Source organism: Bufo gargarizans, chromosome 6, assembly GCF_014858855.1.
Source record: "Bufo gargarizans isolate SCDJY-AF-19 chromosome 6, ASM1485885v1, whole genome shotgun sequence".
Taxonomy (NCBI): domain Eukaryota; kingdom Metazoa; phylum Chordata; class Amphibia; order Anura; family Bufonidae; genus Bufo; species Bufo gargarizans.
In genome coordinates, this window is record NC_058085.1 from 364086909 (window position 1) to 364111994 (window position 25086).

The window sequence follows — 25086 nt, forward strand, 5'->3', positions numbered from 1 at the left end:
AACGCAAGTGTGAAAGAGCCCTAACACAGCTCCCAATAAATTATTTATTGTAGAGGTGGGACCAATCCAATTTTTTTATCCGAATCCTACGAATCCTGTACATAAGAATTGTGTGAACAGTGTAAGAAACAAAGTGTTCCAAACACTTGGGGGGGGGGGGGGGGGGAGGATCTGTGGATGGCACTGGTATGGGGGGGGGATCTGTGGATGGCACTGTTATAGGGGGGATCTGTGGATGGCACTGCTATGGGGGGGATCTGTGAATGCCACTGTTATAGGGGGGATCTGTGGATGGCACTGCTATGGGGGGGATCTGTGGATGGCACTGCTATGGGGGGATCTGTGGATGGCACTGCTATGGGGGGGATCTGTGGATGGCACTGCTATGGGGGGGATCTGTGGATGGCACTGCTATGGGGGGATCTGTGGATGGCACTGCTATGGGGGGATTTGTGGATGACACTGTTATGGGGGATCTGTGGATGACACTGTTATGGGGGATCTGTGGATGGCACTGCTATGGGGGATCTGTGGGTGACACTGTTATGGGGGATCTGTGGATGACACTGTTATGGGGGATCTGTGGATGGCACTATTATGGGTATCTCTGGATGGCACTGTTATAGGGATCTCTGGATGGTACTGTGATGGGGGGGATCTGTGGATGACACATATGCATGATTTTGCGGACCGCACATCGCCAGCACTCTCATAGAAAATGACTTTTCTTGTCAGCAATTGCGGACAAGAATAGGACATGTTCTATTTTTTGTGGAACGGAAGTGCAGATGCAGAAGTGCGAATCCGCAAATGTGGATGCGGACAGCACATTCCGGCCCCATTGAAAATCAATGGGTCCGCACATGTTCCGCAAAATTGCGGAACGGATACGGACCCATTTTGCGGACGTGTGAATGGACACTAACTCTGGGCTCCAGCCTGTCAGTTTATTTCGGCTCTCGCCCTGTGGGGCCTGGCTCTGTGTCAGCCTGCGCTCTTTTATCACCTCTCTGGAGTTCTCATGGATTTAATTTCCCACTTCTCCTTATCAGCTGTCACCTCGAGCATTACAGCTAACCTGGGAACACGGAGAGGTAGTGAACACGACAGTGACGGCTCATTCCACTGCATGCCCAGGGACTGGCCAGAGGGGGCGCCACACTCCTATCCTTCTCAGGCAGAATCAGAAATTGCCCACAGGAGCTTTCATATTAGATGTATATTTAGTTTTATAGATCTAGCTATAAAAATCCGAACCTCTGCCTAGGAAAACAGAAAAATCCGAGCTCAAGGTGTCTCCGTTCAACATATTTAGCATGGGTCACTAATAAACTGTGTAGTATATATGGCGTTTTTGTCAACATTAATGGTGGTCTAGTGCAGTGAAGGGGTCAATAAAACAGATAATATAATAGTGAAAGGATCTATAAGATTCTTGGTGGTCAGCTTGTCACAATGAAAATGCAGTGTAATCTGGGAGCATGTTATAGAGCAGGAGGAGCTGAGCAGACGGATATATAGTTTTATGGGAAAAGATTCAGTATAACTTGTATTTCCTTTATTTAAATTCCTGATCATTCTGGGCTTTAAAGTCCAGGAGGAGGTCCTATCAGTGATTGACAGGCTTCCCTCTATGAGGAGGTGGTCCTATCAGTGACTGACAGCCTGCCCTCTATGAGGAGGTGGTCCTATCAGTGATTGACATCATTCCCTGTATGAGGAGGCAGTCCTATCAGTGACTGACAGGCTTCCCTCTATGAGGAGGCATTCCTATCAGTGACTGACAGGCTTCCCTCTATGAGGAGGCGGTCCTATCAGTGATTGACAGGCTTCCCTCTATGAGGAGGCAGTCCTATCAGTGACTGACAGGCTTCCCTCTATGAGGAGGCGGTCCGATCAGTGAGTGAAAATTTTCCCTCTATGAGGAGGCGGTCCTATCAGTGAGTGACAATTTTCCTTCGATGAGGAGGCGGTCCTATCAGTGACTGACAGCCTGCCCTCTATGAGGAGGTGGTCCTATCAGTGATTGACAGGCTTCCCTCTATGAGGAGGCAGTCTTATCAGTGACTGACAGGCTTCCCTCTATGAGGAGGTGGTCCTATCAGTGACTGACAGGCTTCCCTCTATGAGGAGGTAGTCCTATCAGTGAGTGAAAATTTTCCCTCTATGAGAAGGCGGTCCTATCGGGTATTGACAGGCTTCCCTCTATGAGGAGGCGGTCCTATCAGTGACTGACAGGCTTCCCTCTATGAGGAGGCGGTCCTATCAGTGATTGACAGACTTCCCTCTATGAGGAGGCGGTCCTATCATTAACTGACAGGCTTCCCTCTATGAGGAGGCGGTCCTATCAGTGACTGACAGGCTTCCCTCTATGAGGAGGCGGTCCTATCAGTAACTGACAGGCTTCCCTTTATGAGGAGGCGGTCCTATCAGTTATTGACAGCCTTCCCTCTATGAGGAGGCGGTCCTATCAGTGACTGACAGGCTTCCCTCTATGAGGAGGCGGTCCTATCAGTGATTGACAGCTTGCCCTCTATGAGGAGGCGGTCCTATCAGTGATTGACAGGCTTCCCTCTATGAGGAGGCGGTCCTATCAGTAACTGACAGACTTACCTCTATGAGGAGACAGTCCTATCAGTTATTGACAGCCTTCCCTCTATGAGGAGGCGGTCCTATCAGTGACTGACAGGCTTCCCTCTATCAGGAGGCGGTCCTATCAGTGATTGACAGCTGGCCCTCTATGAGGAGGCGGTCCTAGTGCAGAGATGTGGTTAATGTCTCCATTCCTGGTGGTTTAGGGCGATAAGGTAATTCATTTCTGCCTCCCTGGTGGTCTATTGCAGTGAATATAAGAATCCCTGCTAATCTAGGGCATGGAAGGGGTTAATGTCTGGGGTGGTCTAGATTAGTGAAGGGATCAGTATTTTTTAGGTGGTTCACCTCTCCAGGCTCCTGCATTGTCCCAGTAATAGGAAGCTGAGCACTTCTCTTTCACCATCAGTTTTTGTTTTCTAGAATTGTACAATACTCGTTTCAGGTCAGTTTGGATACTTTGGGTCCATCATCCCGGTCTTCTGTTTGGTCTCTTGGACCATTTTAAGTTGATTCTCCGTATTTGTTAGTTACTCGCTGCTTTCCTTTATGGCTCTGCTTTGTAGTAAGTGTTTTTAAAAAAAAAAACCCTATTCCATTCCTACTTGTTGGCGGGGGTGGGGGACTGTTTCAATGTTCCTGCCCTAAAGCCTCACGTACACGTTCGTGGAGCACGGAGATATCGGCCTGGATTCCTGCTGAGTGCAGGAGTGCACGGCGTCATTGGTTGCTATGACGCCGTGCGCTTCGTGCCACCGCATGCTGTACAGTAATACACTCGTATAGATAATACGAGTGTATTACTGTACAGCAGCGGGCGCACGGCGTCATAGCAACCAATGACTCCGTGCGCTCCTGCACTCAGCAGGAATCCAGGCCGGTATCTCACGGTCCGTGCTCCACAGACGTGTGCATGAGGCTTAAAGTTGAAGTTTAAAATAAAAAGAATTTAAAAAGCATAAACTCACACATATATGCTTGGTGGTGGGGTTTGAGTGAATTCATGGGTGGTGCAGAGGTGGTAGATCTCGTCCCCTGCTTATACAGCTGTACATACCCGCCCATGCTAGGAAGCAAGGAAAGGTTTTGACAGGATAACCCAAAATCTCCAAGATCCTCCATATTTAAGCTTCACCTTAAGCTATGTGCAGTAGTTTACATGATGAGCTTGTATACAACAGCCAATCTAAAGCATGGAGGATGGACAGAACCAGAGCCTGAGCCTCTTATGAGGCAGGAGGTGGAGTTCAGACTACCTCAGACTCCATTAGATAATGCAGATGAGCTGGAGTGACTAATCGCATGTCCTAATGGAGCAGAAATGGAGACATCTTCCAATGTCCTCTCTTCTCCATTTACTAAGAGGGCTAGTCCACTCCTGTATACACCTCTTCTTGCTATGACATCTCACAAGCCTTGGCCATGGTTTTCTCTAAGAGGCCTCACTAGCCATGGCCATGACTCTCTCTAAGTGGTCTCACCAGCCATGGCCATGACTCTCTTTAAGTGGTCTCAGCAGCCATGGCCATGACTCTCTTTAAGTGATCTCACCAACCATGGCCATGACTCTCTCTAAGTGGTCTCACCAGCCATGGAAATGACTCTCTCTAAGTGGTCTCACCATCCATGGCCATGACTCCCTCTAAGAGGTCTCACCATCCATGGCCATGACTCCCTCTAAGACATCTCACCAGCCATGGCCATGACTCCCTCTAAGAGGTCTCACCAGCCATGGCCATGACTCCCTCTAAGACGTCTCACCAGCCATGGCCATGACTCTCTCTAAGAGGTCTCACCAGCCATGGCCATTACTCTCTCTAAGTGGTCTCACCAACAATGGCCATGACTCCCTCTAAGAGGTCTCACCAGCCATGGCTATGACTCTCTCTAAGTGCTCTCACCAACCATGGCCATGACTCTCTCTAAGTGGTCTCACCAGCCATGGCCGTAACTCCCTCTAAGAGGTCTCACCAGCCATGGCCATTACTCTCTCTAAGTGGTCTCACCAACAATGGCCATGACTCCCTCTAAGAGGTCTCACCAGCCATGGCTATGACTCTCTCTAAGTGCTCTCACCAACCATGGCCATGACTCTCTCTAAGTGGTCTCACCAACCATGGCCATGACTCTCTCTAAGTGGTCTCACCAGCCATGGCCATTACTCTCTCTAAGTGGTCTCACCAACAATGGCCATGACTCCCTCTAAGAGGTCTCACCAGCCATGGCTATGACTCTCTCTAAGTGCTCTCACCAACCATGGTAATGACTCTCTCTAAGTGGTCTCACCAGGCATGGCTATGACTCTCTCTAAGTGGTCTCACCAGCCATGGCAAAGACTCTCTCTGTGGTCTCACCAGCCATGGCCATGACTCCCTCTAAGAGGTCTCACCAGCCATGGCCGTGACTCCCTCTAAGAGGTCTCACCAGCCATGGCCATGACTCTCTCTAAGAGGTCTCACCAGCCATGGCCATGACTCTCTCTAAGAGGTCTCACCAGCCATGGTCATGACTCTCTCTAAGAGCTCTCACCACCCATGGTCATGACACTCTCTAGGAGGTCTCACCAAATATGGCCATCACCACATCTTGACTGGCTTATTTTAGTATTCTAGGCTCAATTTAAAGCAGTTGTCATTCAGAAACAGCACCACACCTGTCCATGGGTTGTGTCTGGTACTGCAGCTCAGTTCCATTGAAGTGAATGACGCTGAGCTGCATTACTGTGCAGAGAGACCCTTTGGATGTGACCACAACCTCTGCACCCTCTATAGTTGCATCTCTATAGACATACAACAGATGAGATACATCGTATCACAGATCTCATGAGAAGCCTACAGTCAGTTTTATTGAGGTTGTGATGTATGTAGGGTGCTGCGTACGCTGGTAATGACTGTGTGACATAAGGCCAATAGGAAGAAGACGTGGGATAATATTTATAGTCCGACAGGTACCTGGGTGTAAAGTCGCGGCTGTCAAGGCCGCAGGTAAAATCAAGCCATAAATCAAATAAAGGTCAAATGTAATTCCTGGGAGAAAAGGGAACGTTCTCTCCTGGGAGGGAGCATTCACTATATATAGGGGGGGGGGGGGGGGGGGAGGTAGAGGCAAGTTAGAAATTGGATATAAATTGCTCGGAAATAACCAGTGACCCGAGGAAAAAGCTGTCAGTCAATGCAGTAACGGCAGCAAAGTGACTGGGGATCATAGGAAGCCATGTCCAGCAAAGCCCTGCTCCCTCAGGTCTGGGTAAGTGGAGATTTGCAGTTTTCACTAAGGCTACTTTCACACTCACGTTTTGGGCGGATCCGTCAAGGATCGGCAAAAACGGATCGCTTACAATAATACAACCGCATGCATCCGTCATGAATGGATCCGTTTGTATTATCTGTAACATAGCCAAGACGGATCCGTCATGAACTCCATTGAAAGTCAATGGGAGATGGATCCGTTTTCTATTGTGTCAGATTTTGTCAGAGAAAACGGATCCGTCCCCATTGACTTACATTATGTGCCAGGACATTTCGTCAAGCGGACAGCAAAACGCTGCAGGCAGCCTCCAGAGCGGAATGGAGACCGAACGGAGGCAAAATGAGGCATTCTGAGCGGATCCTTATCCATTCAGAATGCATTAGGGAAAAACTGATCCGTTTTGGACCGCTGGTGAGAGCCAACGACGGATCTCGCAAACGGAAAGCCAAAATGTGAATGTGAAAGTAGCCTATAATGCAAGTGGAAACTGTGGCAACAAAATAAATTCCAGTATCGGTAATCTTAAAGGAGCATTCCACTTACAGCATAAAGGGTTAAATGCAATGTTATGTTTAATGTGCCGTCACATCAATTGACCCCCATCCCAGATGTGAACCCTGAGATCAGAGCCTGAATACAGGAGATGTGTTCACGTAGAGAAATGAGTGAGTTTAGTATTAATTATAATCTCTGTACCTAAAATCTATCTCACAAGTGGAGCAAATTGGTGAAATTTTGCTACAATTTGGCACTGCTAAGGTTTCTACCCTTTTGTCAGACTTGATTGAAAACGGTATTCACAGGGAAGGAGCTTGTCTAAAATTGCATCCAATTCTGGCGTAGAATCCTGTCTCAAAGTAAGCCAACAAATAGGTGGTAGTGATCTTGAGTTACATCCTGTAATAAACTTCAGAGCTGCACTCACTATTCTGCTGGTGCAGTCACTGTGTACACACATTACTTATCCTGTACTGATCTTGAGTTACATCCTGTAATAAACTTCAGAGCTGCACTCACTATTCTGCTGGTGCAGTCACTGTGTACATACATTACAATATTTATCCTGTACTGATCTTGAGTTACATCCTGTAATAAACTTCAGAGCCGCACTCACTATTCTGCTGGTGCAGTCACTGTGTACATACATTACTTATCCTGTAATGATCCTGAGTTGCATCCTGTATTATACTCCAGAGCTGCACTCTCTATTCTGCTGGTGCAGTCACTGTGTACATATATTACTTATCCTGTACTGATCCTGAGTTACATCCCGTATAATACTCCAGAGCTGCACTCACTATTCTGCTGGTGAAGTCACTGTGTAGATACATTACATTACTTATCCTGTACTGATCCTCAGTTACATCCTGTATTATACTCCAGAGCTGCACTCACTATTCTGCTGGTGGAGTCACTGTGTACATACATTACTTATCCTGTACTGATCCTGAGTTACATCCTGTATTATACTCCACAGCTGCACTCACTATTCTGCTGGTGGAGTCACGGTGTACATACATTACTTATCCTGTACTGATCCTGAGTTACATCCTGTATTTTACTCCAGAGCTGCACTCACTATTCTGCAGACTCTTCCAACATTCCCTGCTTGTTCAAAATTATTTGGTAATTTGCATTCTGGAAAGCAGGATTTGAATTGGCTCTATACAGTCATCTGATGTAGAAAATAATGAATATCTATCTTCTATATTTGTCTATAAAAAAACATTTGATTGAATTCAGTGGTTTCTATCCCCGGCATGTGCCATATTTGTGCCCAGACCGATCTCGGTTTATAATAATGTTCTGAGGTTTATTAAGTCATAAAACAATCATGTTAATATCTCTGCTCCCGGCTTCTTCCCCTTTCCCTGTATTTGTATTACCGGACAGTATGCGGATAATTGTTACAATAATTATGGTCGTTTGGACTCTTCCACGTAGACTGAGATAACTGAGGGCCAAATGGTCGTCCCAGTTCATTCCATAAACTGTATTTTTGGTCCGTGTCCATTCTGCATTTTTTTACGAATTGCACGTGGACCCATTCATTTCTGTGGGGCAGCAAGAAATAGGGAGAGCACACGGATGCAAGCATTCACGTTATTGAGTCTGAGCTGCAATACTGGACTCAGCCTATGGGTAAGGGTGGCGCTGTTTCTAAAAGAAAGCTTGGATGCTTTTCTAATCTGCTCAATGTCCCTTCCAAGCCTCCCAGATAGCACAGAGCTCGCAATCTTTCCTGTTTTTGCTCTTTTGTTGCAGTTTATAAATAAATAAACAATGTATCTTTTTTCATTTATTGCTGTTGATACATTTATATTCTGAGCATAGATCCAGGTCCGTCCACCTTCTTCTCTTTCTCCTGCCTGCGCCCTGTCTCTCCTTCCACGCTTACTCTCTGGCTATCTCACTGATATTTAATATCTCAGGTTTTGCAACTGGTCATGTGACACGCTATATATATCTATATACCACTATACCTGGGCTTGCACCGTAACCCTTCTCCCTTTTCAGAAGCTCCTTAAGATACAGGCTTGGAGTGTGAGGAGCCCTTAAGTTTGCCCAGGACATTTATTAAGAGAGATAAGAAGAGACATTAAGACATTGAGGAGAGGACAGAGGGAAGTCACAGAGTGAAGACCCCAATACACAACCTGAAGAGGGTGACAGGCATTTAATGAAGGGCTCAAGCTTTCAAGAAGAAGACTCAAGACGTCTCATGAAAGGGACACACTTACAAGGACGTAGAAGACAAATAATCTTTAGTAAGAGATAGTCTTTAGGCAGAGGGAGACATCTTCTAGACTGAAGAAGGGTATGAGAAGCAAAGGGCAGGGTGCAAGTCAATGAGAGACTGTTGGTAAAGGATCGATTCAAGGAGGTCATTTTGGGCGGCATGGAGAGAACGGAAGCCCCCAAGAAGTCACAAAATAATGCTTGCAAGTCAGGGTGGTGGGGTGATGACCCCCAGTATCAGTATATGCAATTACGAGAATCCTCCAGATATGGGATTCCCAAACAGACACCACCTACCATGCAGGAGAGTCCAGGGGAGCAACCCCCAACCGAAACCAAGGTAAGGTGGAGGTACAGGGCTGGGGGTGCAATGATATCAGATGGATAGGTAAGACTGCTGAAGGCTGGAAATTGGACAAGGAAGAAGTAAAGGGCTATTTATAGATGGGATTCTGAGACATGGCATCTGGGGGAGCAACGCAAGTTCATGGCGTGGATTCAAGGAAGAGTTTACTCAGGAAAGTATGAAGTGTGGACAGATGGGTGGAAGGTTCCCTTGGAGAACTGGGATGTAGGGTTAAGACGAGATCATGAACACTTATCAAATAATAGGGCAGGGATATATATGTATGTATGGGATGAATGGACCTCGTGTAAAGTATTGGTTAGGGGCGGACGCACGGTCAGGTTTCTGCATGCTGTTTTGGAAGCCAAAATAAGGAGTGGATTATAAAAGGAGAGAAAGTATGAAGGACAGATGGGACTTCTTCTCTTTTTTTTTTATTCACTCCTGATTTTGTGATGAGCGGGAGGTGCCATATTAGATTTCGCGAATATTCGATTGAATATTAGTTTTATATTAGTTGAAATCGAATATTCGTCATTATTCTATTTATCGCGAATAATATGCGATTTAATTATTCGCGTATTGCGATTTTAACTGTATAAGGCAACTTTCTTATTGGTTGGCTATGGCGAATATGTGTAGTTTACGAATATTCGCTATATTGCTATATATTCTTGTTTTAGAATATGACGAATATTCTAAAAAACAAAGTTATAGCAATATAGCGAATATTCGTAAAATACACAAACAGACTGTAATTTAGCTAATATAGTGCTATAATCTTTTTTTTATAGTCAAATATTTTTTTGTCTCTTCTGAACTTCAGATTTGGAAAAAATTTACACTATTAAAAAAAAAATACTATCGCACCATATTAGCTTAATTGCAGTCTATATGTGTAGTTTACGAATATTCGCTATATTGCTATATATTCTTGTTTTAGAATATGATGAATATTCTAAAAAACGAAGTTATAGCAATATAGCGAATATATTCGTTATTTAGAATATTCGTCTTTTTTTTTTTTTCCAATTTGTACTGTTATTCCACTTTGGCATACTCCACCCCGAAAAGCGTCCCGGCCGTCACCATGGGAACGCCTGTGGGTTAGAATATACCATCGGATCTGAGTTTTCACGATCTCAGGGAAAACGCAGATCCGATGGTATTTTGTAACCCACAGGCGTTCCCATGGTGACGGGGATGCTTGTCGGGGAGGAGCATGCGAACAACTGTACAGATTGGGGGAAAAAAGGCAAATATTCTAAATAAGGAATATGTTCCCTATATCGCTATATATTAGTTTTTTAGAATATTCGTCATTTTTTTCATATGAAAACATGATTCCTTCCTGCTTAAGTTGCTTCTAGGCCAATGACTTATTGACTCACAAGAAAGAAGCAGAGAGGGATCATGTGTTCAGATGTAAAAAATTATGAATATTTGATATAGCGAAAATATAGCGCTATATTAGAAATATTAGCGAAGTTGCGATATTCGCGATTAATATTCGCTATTAGAATATTCACACTCAACACTATTTGACATTCAAAACAGCATGCAGAAACCTGACCATATAGTCATACCCTGACGCTGGGTTCAGACCTGAGCGTTCTGAAATGAGCGCTCTGTATGCGCGATTGTACCGGCGTTTGCAATCGCGCATACAGAGACAAGCGAACGCCCATTGTCGCGCGTTCCCGAAAGTCTATGTACGGGAACGCGCGACAAGACGCCCCAAAGAAGCTCATGTACTTCTTGGGGCGTCGGGCGTTTTACAGCGCGATCGTACGCGCTGTAAAACGCCCAGGTGAGAACCATTCCCATAGGGAATCATTGGTTTCTCCTTGTTGAGCGTTTTACAGCGCGTAGGAACGCGCTGTAAAATGCTCAGGTGTGAACCCAGCCTTATAGTTTACCCAGGAGTGCTAGGATGTATGTATTCAGACCAGGGATGTCCAACCTGAGGACCTCTAGCTATTGCAAAACTGCAACTTCCATGCCTGGAGGGCCTACAGCTATCAGGACATGCTGGTAGTTGTAGTTTTGCAACAGCTGGAATGCCTCAGGTTGGACATCACTGGTTTAAACCATGAATCTTTATCGAATCCAGCAGGCACACGTTTTGTGATCAATATTGGGTGAAGGTTCCTTACAAGGATAAGTGCAGGAGATCATATAGAACAATATACATAAGAATATATAGAACTGCATGGGGTATATACAAAGTGTAGGGCAGGGATCGGCAACCTTCGGCACTCCAGCTGTTGTAAAACTACAATGCCCAACATTTTCCATTATTTTCATCAAAGCTCTTAGAAGAGCAGAGCAAGTATGCAAACTGGGAGTTGTAGTTTCACAACAGCTGGAGTGCCGGGGGTTGCCTACCCCTGGTGTAGGGTTTTAGGGGTACAGTTAGTAATGACAATTAGTGGAGAGTCACTTTATGTATTAGAATGTACTGTATAATTAACCCCTTTCAGAATGTGGGCCCCGGGACAATAACCTGATCGGACCGGGGCCCGCATTTGACATTCCTAGCAAACAGCTGATTAGGGGAAGCCAATGTCCACCACAGGGGAAATGTAGTATTATATGGCAGCCATTCGACCAGGAGATGCTCCTACAGAGCGGCTATCCATTCTAACCCATAGAGGAGGTTCTAAGACGGGACCCCCCTGTATGATAGCCATATATGTTGTGACTATGATACAAAGGTTTATGGAATCTAGAGGCTTGTGGAGACCAATGGTGGACGGTTCCCTTAACAGGGGTCAACAACCTCCGTCGCTCCAGCTTTTGTGAAACAAGAACTCCCATCATGCACACTTGCTCGGCTATTCTTGGAACTCCCATAGAAATGAATGGAGCATGCTGGGATTTGTAGTTTCCAAACAGCTGGAGTGCCGGAGTTTGATGATCCCTGACATAGAAGATTGAAGACTCGCCCATAAATGCTGATGTAACAATAGGCCTTGGTAGAAGGTTCTCTTTTGGCCCAGACTAGGTCATAGACTCCGGGATTTGTTTGACTACTGTATATAGGGCTGGGTATACGGAGCGGTAGAAGGTTTCCTTGTGTGGTCGGCAAAGACGCGGGCCTGAGATCTGACCAAATAACTCAGAGGTTTATGAGCTGTATGGGATCAGGTTGCAGATATATAGAAACTCGTTAAAGGGATTTTCAAGTTTTATATAAAGCTAAGTTACTCTCTAATAGACTTTATGTTTCAGTTCTTCGTCAGTTTCAAGATGTTAGTTTGCTGTCAGTGAATGATAACACTCTAGTTTCCATTCAGAAGCAGTAGACCTGTACAGAGCTCTCAGTGACTACAGTCCAGTGTAGACGATGCTCTGTGAGATGAGGCCATCAGCCTCTGCTGCTGCTGCACACGTCTCTGCTACAATGTATCAGTCTGGAGTCCAGGTTCAGCTCCGAGCATTGTCTAGACTGATACAATTGTATCCACTATGGACAGGCTTACTGCCTCTGAATATGAACAGGGGTCTTCTCATTCACTGACAGCAAGCTACTATCTCGGTAAGGCCTCATGCACACGACAGTATTTTTTCACGGTCCGCAAAAACGGGGTCCGTAGGTCCGTGATCCGTGACCGTTTTTTCGTCCGTGGGTCTTCCTTCATTTTTGGAGGATCCACGGACATGAAAAATGAAAAAAAAATCAAAGTCAAGTTTGCCATTAAAATGATAGGAAAAAACGGACACGGATCACGGACACGGATCACGGACACGGATGACAATCTTGTGTGCATCCGTGTTTTTTCACGGACCCATTGAGTTGAATGGGTCCGTGAACCGTTGGCCGTGAAAAAAATAGGACAGGTCATATTTTTTTCACGGCCAGGAAAAACGGATCACGGATGCGGCTGCCAAACGGTGCATTTTCAGATTTTTTCACAGACCCATTGAAAGTCAATGGGTCCGCGAAAAAAAACGGAAAACGGCACAACGGCCACGGATGCACACAACGGTCGTGTGCATGAGGCCTAATGGTGAGAAACTGAGACATTATTTCAGAAAGTTGTAGCCCTTTTCTCACATTGATTTCAGATTTACATACAAAAAAAAAAACTAAATACAATCAGAAAACAAAAAAGACACATGCCTCCTCAACCTACTGTGTATTCAATACTAATCCCACTACAGTCACTCGCTTATCTAATATTATTCCATGAAATGCCTTCCCTATGTTATTCCAAGGCACCCCTTCACATAGAAGATTGCAGCCTGTGCAGATGATTAGGCGCATCACGTTACTCCAATAGTTCGGGCCCCAGAAGTCTGCAGACAGCTGCACGTAATGGCTTCAATCTATGTACAGAGCTGAGGAATATGCTGGCCCTATATACATGAAAAACATCTATAGGTGAACAGGTGTATACATCTCCTTTATATAGTGATATGGACCATGCTGGTATAACCTGGGCATCTCCTGTATATAATGATATATGTACAGCTGGTATAAGTTATACATCTTCTTGTATATAGTGATGTGGACCATGCTGGTATAACCTGGGCATCGCCTGTATATAATTATATATGTACAGCTGGTATAACCTGGGCATCTCCTGTATATAATTATATATGTACAGCTGGTATAAGTTATACATCGTCTTGTATATAGTGATGTGGACCATGCTGGTATAACCTGGGCATCGCCTGTATATAATTATATATGTACAGCTGGTATAACCTGGGCATCTCCTGTATATAATTATATATGTACAGCTGGTATAAGTTATACATCTTCTTGTATATAGTGATATGGACCATGCTGGTATGACCTGGGCATCTCCTGTATATAATTATATATGTATAGCTGGTATAACCTGGGCATCTCCTGTATATAATTATATATGTATAGCTGGTATAACCTGGGCATCTCCTGTATATAATTATATATGTATAGCTGGTATAACCTGGGCATCTCCTGTATATAATTATATATGTACAGCTGGTATAAGTTATACATCGTCTTGTATATAGTGATGTGGACCATGCTGGTATAACCTGGGCATCGCCTGTATATAATTATATATGTACAGCTGGTATAACCTGGGCATCTCCTGTATATAATTATATATGTATAGCTGGTATAACCTGGGCATCTCCTGTATATAATTATATATGTACAGCTGGTATAAGTTATACATCGTCTTGTATATAGTGATGTGGACCATGCTGGTATAACCTGGGCATCGCCTGTATATAATTATATATGTACAGCTGGTATAACCTGGGCATCTCCTGTATATAATTATATATGTTCAGCTGGTATAAGTTATACATCTTCTTGTATATAGTGATATGGACCATGCTGGTATAACCTGGGCATCTCCTGTATACAATTATATATGTACAGCTGGTATAAGTTATACATCTTCCTGTATATAGTGATATGGACCATGCTGGTATAACCTGGGCATCTCCTGTATATAATTATATATGTACAGCCGGTATAAGTTATACATCTTCCTGTATATAGTGATATGGACCATGCTGGTATAACCTGGGCATCTCCTGTATATAATTATATATGTATAGCTGGTATAACCTGGGCATCTCCTGTATATAATTATATATGTATAGCTGGTATAACCTGGGCATCTCCTGTATATAATTATATATGTACAGCTGGTATAAGTTACACATCTTCTTGTATATAGTGATATGGACCATGCTGGTATAACCTGGGCATCTCCTGTATACAATTATATATGTACAGCTGGTATAAGTTATACATCTTCCTGTATATAGTGATATGGACCATGCTGGTATAACCTGGGCATCTCCTGTATATAATTATATATGTACAGCCGGTATAAGTTATACATCTTCCTGTATATAGTGATATGGACCATGCTGGTATAACCTGGGCATCTCCTGTATATAATTATATATGTACAGCTGGTATAAGTTATACATCTTCTTGTATATAGTGATATGGACCATGCTGGTATAACCTGGGTATCTCCTGTATATAATTGTATATGTACAGCTGGTATAAGTTATACATCTTCTTGTATATAGTGATATGGACCACGCTGGTATAACCTGGGTATCTCCTGTATATAATTATAGATGTACAGCTGGTATAAGTTACACATCTCCTGTATATAGTGATATGGACCATGCTGGTATAACCTGGGCATCTCCTGTATATAATTATATATGTACAGCTGGTATAAGTTATACATCTTCCTGTATATAGTGATATGGACCATGCTGGTATAACCTGGGCATCTCCTGTATATAATTATATATGTACAGCTGGTATAAGTTATACATCTTCCTGTATATAGTGATATGGACCATGCTGGTATAACCTGGGCATCTCCTGTATATAATTATATATGTACAGCTGGTATAAGTTATACATCTTCCTGTATATAGTGATATGGACCATGCTGGTATAACCTGGGCATCTCCTGTATACAATTATATATTTACAGCTGGTATAAGTACATCTTCCTGTATATAGTGACATGGAGCATGTATTCCTGTATTTTGCTTTTCCCCTGCTGGAACTGAGCAAAATTAAAAAAATCACTTATCACTATCAGATCAGGGTCAGACTTACCCACCAGGAGATCCTGCAGAGGACCCAGACTCTGATACACTAATGGACTCAGCAGACGACAACCCTGTTTGGAGGTGACTTTTGAGCAATCCTATACCACTAGTTCCTGTATGTTATAGGAAGCATCACAAATCTATTCGATCTGTTGATGATCTGTCCTGTGTAAATGATAGCGGTGAAGATCGTGCTGAAATTAAAGGGGATCTTACACATGAAGGGTCTATGATTCTTATCTGAACGGCGCTACTGTGTGAACACTCCCCACAAGGACACAACATTGTAACTGTATAAAAAAAAGTGCTGATAAAACTGACCCAGACCATATGGACAATACAAGCATCCACAAGGTCTTCAGACAATTTAATTTCTTTTCAAATTTTGTTCCTTCTGCTATTAGTTTGCCCCATAAAGAGGAATTGAGAACAGAATGTTTGAAATCTTTTCTAATTTATTGAAATGGAAAAACTAAAATCTTAAATTGACATAAGTATGTAGCCCCATTAGTCAGGACATACATATTCAGCTCCTTTACTCAGGACTTGGTTGAAGCCCCTTTGGCAGTGATTCCAGCCTCCAGTCTTCTTGGAGATGATGCCACAAAGTTTACACCTAGACAGGGGAGGGCTGGCAGCCTTAGCCCTGGGGGGCAAATCCAGTCAAGTGGCCCATTTTTAGCCCCGCCCATTATTAAAAGCCCCTCCTACATATAATAGGCCACTCCCAACAAACACTGTACCGCTGACATTCTATAGTTGAGACCTGTCTCTACACGTCATACAGAGAGGGGAGGTCTGTCCTGGCTGCACTGCCTGCTTCACATCATACAATAGACAGCAGGCTACAGCCAGGAAGCTCCTCTCCTCCCTCCCCAGATCCTGCTCAAGGCCTGTGGTTCCCCCCACCATCTGCCTGCTGCCCCCTTTGGCTGTCCTCACCCAGCTCTGAATCCTCCTTCTGCAAATGGCAGGGGGATGAGCCGGAGCATCTCCTCTCCTACATAGCGCCCGATACTTCTTACATCCAGTGATGTCACCTTTGTTGTAGACGTTCTCTTTCCTCATCTTCTCCATTCAGACCAGACCGCCATGATGATTCTTCTGCCATCTCCCGTCTCTGCAGAGATTGACAAACAGACATTAGTTTCCAACATTTCCATCATCTTCACATCTTCTGAACACCCTTTCCTGCCACCCCCAATACTATACTGCAGAATAGTCCCCCTGGAAATACTGCTACCACACAGATAGTGCCCCCAATACTGTGCCCGCTGTGCCCCCAATACTATACTGCAGAAACAGTCCCCATGGAAATACTACTACCACACAGATAGTGCCCTAATACTGTGCCCGCTGTGCCCCCAATACTATACTGCAGAAACAGTCCCCCTGGGAATACTGCTACCACACAGATAGTGCCCCCTTAAACAAGTATTGGCACACAGTGCTCTAAACAAATAACTGCGCCCAGACACTAATAGTATAAAAATAATGTCCCCAAAAATAATTGTGCTAAGCTGATACTATGCCAGGGTGCCCCCCAAAGTAATAGTGCTCCCCAAAATCCCACCAATAGAAATATTTATCTGCCAGAGCACACTTAGTAGTAATAGAGCCCCTATAGTGCTCATACTAGTAATCATGTTCCTCATAGCCCCCCAGTAGTAGTAAAGCTCCGCATAATACCCCCTAGTAGTAATAATTCTCCCTATAATATGACAGTACATTAAAATACCCCCGCTTAGTGCCCGCTGTTGAGCTAATGTCCCCATAATGTATGCCAGTATAAAATACCCCTATATAGTGCCCCAGTAAATGCCCTCATAGTGCTCCTCTCCCCCTTCCACATAGTGTTCCCCATAATATGCCAGTAAAAAAATGCCCCTTCTTAGTGCCACCAGATGCCCAAATAGTACTCCACTCCCCCATAGTGCCCCATAGTGCCGCTCTCCCCTATAGTGCCTCCCATAATGTGCCAGTAAAAAAGTTCCCCCTTAGTACCACCAAATGTCATAGTGTCCCCCATAATGTGCCAATAAAAAAGTCCCCTTTAGAGCCCCCACTTCCCCATAGTGCCCCCAAATAATGCCCCTATAGTGACACCAGATGCCACATGGTGCCTCTCACCCCTATAGTGCCCCCATACCCCCATAATGTTCCTCTCCCCCATGGTGCCCCCCCATAATGTGCCAGTAAGAAATGCCCCCATAGTGCCAGCTCCCCCCATAGTGCCAGCTCCCCCCATAGTGCCAGCTTCCTTCATAGTGCCAGCTCCCCCCCATAGTGTCAGCCCCCCATAGTGCCAGCTCCCCCCATAGTGCCAGCTCCCCCCATAGTGCCAGATCCCCCATAGTGCCAGCTCACCCCATAGTGCCAGCCCCCCATAGTGCCAGCTCACCCCATAGTGCCAGCCCCCCCATAGTGCCAGCTCACCCCATAGTGCCAGGCTCCCCCATAGTGCCAGCCCTCCCATAGTGCCAGCTCCCCCATAGTGCCAGCTCCCCCATAGTGCCAGCCCCCCCATAGTGCCAGCTCCCCCATAGTGCCAGCCCCCTCATAGTGCCAGCTCCCCCATAGTGCCAGCCCCCCCATAGTGCCAGCTCCCCCATAGTGCCAGCCCCCTCATAGTGCCAGCTCCCCCATAGTGCCAGCCCCCCATAGTGCCAGCCCTCTTCCCCCTATAGTGCCAGCTCCCCCATAGTGCCAGCCCCCCATAGAGCCAGCTCCCCCTATAATGCCAGCTCCCCCCATAGTGCCAGCTCCCCCCATAGTGCCAGCTCCCCCATAGTTCCAGGCTGCCAGCCCCCCCATAGTGCCAGCTCCACCCCATAGTGCCAGTCCCCTATAGTGCCAGCCCTCTTCCCCCTTTAGTGCCAGCTCCCCCATATTGCCAGCTCACCCCGCAAAGGAAAAAAAAAACACTCATACCTCCATCAGCAGTGATGCAGGCCTGTGTCCCTGCTGTGTGCTGCCTGGCTCAGGCGGCCCGATGATAATGACGTCATCGCGCTGCCTGTGCCGGCCTCTGATAGGCTGCAGGCGTTAGTGCCTGCAACCTATCAGAAGACCAGGGGAGGGACACGCCTCTCTCCCCTGCCCCACAGCACACAGCCGCCACCACCGCCGCCGCAATTATATGCAGGGCCGTGCCGCCTGTGGTGATCGGCGGTGCGGCCCTGAGGAATAAAAAAAAAATATATATATATATATTTGTTAAAGACAGCCCAGTGGCCTTTTTTTAGGGCGGCCTGGGGGGCAATTGCCTCCCTGCCCCCCGGCCCAGCCCGCCCCTGCACCTAGATTTGGGGATTTTCTGCCATTTTTCCCTGCAGATCCTCTCAAGCTCTGTCAGGTTGGATGGGGCTGACAGTGGACAACCATTTCAGGTCTCTCCAGAGATGTTCCATTGGGTTCAGGGCTCTGTCTGGGCCACTCAAGGACATTTACAGAGTTGTCCCTAAGCCGTTCCTGTGTTGTCCTGACTCTGTGCTTAAGGCCATTGTCTTGTTGGAAGGTGAACCTTTAGCCCAGTCTGAGGTCCAGAGCTCTGGATCAGGTTCTCATTAAGAATATCTCTGTACTTTGCTCCATTCAGCTTTCCCTTCACCCTGACCAGTCTCCCCAACCCCCAGCATGATGCCACCAGCATTCTTCACTGTAAGGATGGTACTGGGCAGGTGATGAGTGGCTCCTGGTTTCCTCTAGACATGACGCTTAGAATTGAGGCCAAAAAGTTAAATTGTGGTTTCATCAGACCAGAGAGTCTTGTTTCTCACAGCCTGAGAGTTTATTGGGTGCTTATTTCTGGTCATAAAGCCCACATTGGTGGAAGCTGCAGTAATAGTTGACCTTCAGGAAGTTGACCTTTTGGAGCTCAGCCAGAGTGACCATTGAGTTCTTGGTCACCTCTCTTACCAAGGCCCTTCTTCTCCGATTACTTAGTTTGGTGGGGTGGCCAGATCTGGGAACGGTCCTGGTTGCTCCAAACTTCTTCCAATTAAGATTTATGGAGGCCACTATGTTCTTGGGAGCTTTCAGTGCAGCCGACATTTTTTGTCCCCGTCTCCAGATCTGTTCCTCCACAAAATCCTGTCTCTGAGCTCTACAGGCAGTTCTTTCCTCCTTATGGCTTGGTCTTTGCTCTGATCTGCATTGTCAGCTGTCAGATCTTATATAGACAGGGCAGTGCCTTTCCAAATCCTGTCCAATCCACTGAATTTACCACAGGTGACTCCAGTCAAGCCGAAGAAACATCTCAAAGATGATCCAGAGAAATGGGAGGCCTGAATTATTATGTCAATGAAGAATTTTAGTTTTTCCTTTATAATAAATTAGCAAAAATGTCTAAAATTCTTTTTTCAGTTTCTCATTATGGGGTATTGAGTGCTATTTTACTTTAGCAAAAAGAGCAACATAAAATGTGAAAAAAGTGAAAGATTATGAAAACTTTCCTAATGCACTGTAGATACATTTATCTATTGATATTCATTGTTTTTAACTCTTTAAGAGCCTTTTTGCCGCTTATAATTGCAGAACTTTTTGCACAATTTGCCCCCTTTCTAAAGTCTGACAACCATAACTTTTTTGTCATGTTCCCTGTAATTTGTTTGTTCTTTTTGTGCTGCGTAGACGGTAATGTCTCCTTCCAAAGATATGCAAAACAGTATTGGGACATTATATTTTTTATACATAACCCTGTATTTGGTGTACGGAGCAGGACCATTCCTCGGGGAATGCTTCGATGCTGCCCCTATTTGTTTCGAGTAGGCCCCTTAACTGTGAATAGACTAAGTAGATCATGGTGTGAGGACGAGTCCACAGTTGTTCCTGTCTTGTACCAGTGGAGAGGAGATTTCTTGAAGACACCTGGGATCAGCATGTGAAATTTTACAAGCAGCTGCCGCCGACCCCGTGTGAGAATCCAGACGGCTGCCAGCCTCCGGCTGTAATGGAGGAACATGGGGAGCGCAATCACCACAGTACGATTCCTCCTATACCGGTAAATGTAGATTCTGGAGGAAATCGTACAGTTACTATTCCAACATTTCTTTAATCTGAAAGTACAGGACACACTTGTCCCCAGATTATCAAATGCTCTTCCAGAGTATAAAAAACCATCTTGGAGATCTATCATTGGGCATCTGAGTATTTTCACTGCTGGTTTTATGAGATTCCATATTTTCTGTTAATTAAGTGCCCGATTATCCGGATTTCTGGACTATCGGAGGTCGGATCAAAGTGTTAGTCCCAAAAATAAATAGATGGCACATACACTTACTTTCTGATAGGTTAGGATCAGACCCTTGGGTCCCTGCTGATCCTGAGAATGAAGGGACCCCAGCCAGTGATGCAGGCCCCGGCAGAGATATGCTAGACCCCTTTATAGGATGGGAGTATCCCTTTGTTGTAGGAACTTTGGGGGTCATTTATGAACAGATATACGCCACTTTTTTGTATATCTGGCTGTTGCGGCAGAATCTGAAACTTCTTCCCCGCTCACGCTAGGTCTAAAAAGAGTGGGCGGGGAAGGCGTCTGGTTTAAGCGTAGAAAATGGTCTAAATGTAAAACAGCTCGGAAGCTTTCTTACATTTTGAATCGGTGGTAGAATAGGCCGGCGCCTCTACATAACTTCGGCAGATCCACCGCCAGTGCAGGGGCTTATTAAGACTGGCTTCTAAGATGTCGGTCCTAATAAATGTGCCCCTTTATCTCTATTTATGGGCAAGAACCAATATTGTTAATCAGGGTTTTTCTTCAGTCAGGACAGCAGCCAGCCTCCTGGACTTATCTCCAGACATCACTTCCCCAGACTGACCGCCTGGGACAGGTTTTTATTTCCCCTTAATGATCACAGATGGCTGCACCTGGAGATCCCTCAGGCTAGGGGAAAACATGCCCTGGAATAGGGTGGACTGGGAAGGTCCCTCTGCCAAGCCTACCTTCCCCAGTCCAATAAAATCCAACCCATAAACTACTAAAGAAAATAGCTTCAGCAAACTATATTTGCTGAAGCCAGCACCATTCTGGATCTTACTGACCTCACCCAGTTGAGGAACCTGGGTGAGATATACACCCCTTCCAGGACTTTACTATATACTTTCCTGTTCACATTACCACAACTGATATACAATACATTATAAAATACTAATATACATTATAATGTAATAAGATATAATATAATATACTACAATAAAATATAGAAAACTGTAGAAAATTACTGAGTGCTAATGTCAAATACAATATCATGTAATAAGATGTAATACAAAATAAGGATGCATTCGAACAACTGTAAGTATTTTGCGGTCCGTTTTTTATTTTTTTGCAGACCTATTGACTTCAAGGGGTCCGTGGTCGTTATTTCTGGCCAAGAGTAGGATATGTTCTATCTTTTTCAGAATGGACATACAGATGTGGAAAGCACACGGAAGACATCAACGGAAGGCAGCAAAATGCGGTCCACCGACTGAGTGAGGACAATGGGTCTGCAAGAAAAACCCTATGCAACATGGACAGCAAAATACATAGAGTGCTGTGAATGCACCGCAATCTGCTGATATGCAACATGGAAAACTAACATACAATACGATATAATGTACAGATGTATTACACTATAATACTTTACAAAACAATAGTGAGTACTAATATACAATATAGCAGGGCCCCATCTGCCTCTAAGGGGAGGGGGGGTGCAGTTTGCAGCAGGGCACGGGAGATAATGATTGTTCAGCCTCATGGGCCACACGGCACTAGGCCTGAAGCCTATGGAGCAGTAGAAGCTGGAAGAGGCTTGTGGCCTGCACTGCGGATGACAGTGGAGAATGGGAGTCAGGTGAGTATTTATTTGTTTTTTTAATATATGGGGACAGTACAGGCTGGAGCACTACGGTGGGGGGGGGGGGCAATAGAGACTGGAGCACTACAGGGGGGCTTACAGGCTGGAGCACTACAGGGGGCATTACAGACTGGAGCACTACAGGGGGGCATTAGAGACTGGAGCACTACATAGGGGCATTACAGGCTGGAGCACTACAGGGGGGCATTATAGACTGGAGCACTACAGGGTACAGGGGGGCTTACAGGCTGGAGCACTACAGGGGGCATTACAGACTGGAGCACTACAGGGGGGCATTATAGACTGGAGCACTACAGGGGGGCATTATAGACTGGAGCACTACAGGGTACAGGGGGGCTTACAGGCTGGAGCACTACAGGGGGCATTACAGACTGGAGCACTACAGGGGGGCATTATAGACTGGAGCACTACATGGGGGCATTACAGGCTGGAGCACTAAAGGGGAGTCATTAGAGGCTGGAGCACTACAGGGGGGCATTAGAGACTGGAGCACTACAGGGGGGCATTAGAGACTGGAGCACTACAGGGGGGCATTAGAGACTGGAGCACTACATGGGGTGTTACAGGCTGGAGAACTACAGTGGGCAATACAGGCTGGAGCACTACAGGAGGGCATTAGGGGTTGAGCACTACAGCGGGGGATTAGAGGGTGGAGCACTACAGGGGGGACATTACAGGCTGGAGCACTACAGGGGGGCATTACAGGCTGGAGCACTACGGGGGGCATTACAGGCTGGAGCACTATGGGGGGGCAATACAGGCTGGAGCACTACAGGGGGGCATTACAGGCTGGAGCACTACAGGGGGACATTACAGGCCGGAGCACTACAGGGGGACATTACAGGCCGGAGCACTACAGGGGGACATTACAGGCTGGATAACTACAGGGGGGCATTAGAGGGTGTAGCACTACAGCGGGGCATTACAGGCTGGAGCACTACAGGGGGGCATTACAGGCTGGAGTACTACAGGGGGGCATTACAGGCTGGAGTACTACAGGGGGGCATTACAGGCTGGAACACTACGGGGGGCATTACAGACTGGAGCACTGCAGGGGGACATTACAGGCTGGAGCACTACAGGGGGGCATTACAGGCTGGAGCACTACAGGGGGGCATTACAGGCTGGAGCACTACAGGGGGGCATTAGAGGGTGGAGCACTACAGGTGGGCTTACAGGCTGGAGCATTACAGGAGGACATTACAGGCTGGAGCACTGGGGGGGGGGATTACAGGCTGGAGCACTATGGGGGGATTACAGGCTGGAGCACTATGGGGGGATTACAGGCTGGAGCACTATGGGGGGTTACAGGGTGGAGCACTAAAGGGGGGCATTACAGGCTGGAGCACTACAGGGGGGCATTACAGGCTGGAGTGTACTACAGGGGGGCATTACAGGCTGGAACACTACGGGGGGCATTACAGACTGGAGCACTGCAGGGGGACATTACAGGCTGGATAACTACAGGGGGGCATTACAGGCTGGAGCACTACAGGTGGGCTTACAGGCTGGAGCATTACAGGGGGGCATTACAGGCTGAAGCACTAAAGGGGGGCATTACAGGCTGGAGCACTGGGGGGGATTACAGGCTGGAGCACTGGGGGGGATTACAGGCTGGAGCACTATGGGGGGATTACAGGCTGGAGCACTACAGGGGAGAATTACAGGCTGGAGCACTATGGGGGGTTACAGGGTGGAGCACTAAAGGGGGGCATTACAGGCTGGAGCACTACAGGGGGGCCATTAGAGGCTGGAGCACTACAGGAGGGGGCTTTACAGGCTGGAGCACGGCAGGCGAGCTTACAGGCTGGAGAACTATGGGGAGGGCATTAGAGGCTGGAGCACTACATGGGGGGGTATTACAGGCTGGAGCACTACGGAGGGTATTACAGGCTGGAGCACTACGGGGGGGGGGCATTAGAGGCTGGAGCACTATGGGGGGGGCATAACAGGCTGAAGCACTACAGAGGGGAATTAGAGGCTGGAGAACTACAGGAGGGCATTAGGACTATAGGGTGCATTACAGAGGGTTATATTTGCAGGCGGGCATTATTAATACTGGGGGTGTTAGATGGGACACTATAACTACAGGGGCAGGGTAGGGAGCATTATAAATACTGAGGGTACTACAGGATGGCATTATAAATATTGGGGCCTCTATAGGGGACAGTATAGGGAGCTTTATTACTACCAGGCGCTCTAAAGGGAAGCCTTATAGAGGGGCCTTGTTACTGCTGGGGACACTACAGCGAGGTCTTACTTGTACTTGGTGGCACTATGGTGGCACTATTATTACTGGGGATACAGTGGGGGCATTATTGGGCACAATAAGGAGAGCATTGCTACTAATGGGGTCACCCTTGGGGAGCATTATCACTATTGGGGGCAGTGTAAGGGGCACTATTACTATGGAGGGACTATCTGTATGTCAAGATTATTTCTGCAGTTTAGTAATGGGGAGCACAGTGGACACAGTATTGGGAGTAGCAGCAAGATAACCATGTTGGGGCACCAGGAGGGAAACGATGATAGAAAAGTGAGAAACCTAAGATGTCTGTGCGCCAAACTCTGCCGAGACGAGACGCGGCTGGAAGGATTCATCAAGGTGGTCTGGTTCAAGTGGAGAAGATGAGGAGAGAGAACTTCTACATCAGGTATGTGGTGCTGTATTCTCCTGTATGTTTTGTTTTCCAAAAACGGTTTGGATTA

The 25086-nt window shown here is 46.2% G+C and overlaps 1 protein-coding gene across 1 annotated transcript in view; it reads left to right on the forward strand.

Annotated features, from left to right (window-relative positions):
• Positions 1–8371: 8371 nt before the first annotated feature.
• The window catches only part of CLCN1 (chloride voltage-gated channel 1), an 86110-nt gene continuing 69395 nt past the window's right edge, over positions 8372–25086 (forward strand). Inside the window, exon 1 of the mRNA XM_044299371.1 lies at positions 8372–8920. Coding sequence (XP_044155306.1) covers positions 8741–8920 — 180 coding nt within the window. The 5' untranslated portion in view covers positions 8372–8740. The remainder of the gene's footprint in view (positions 8921–25086) is intronic.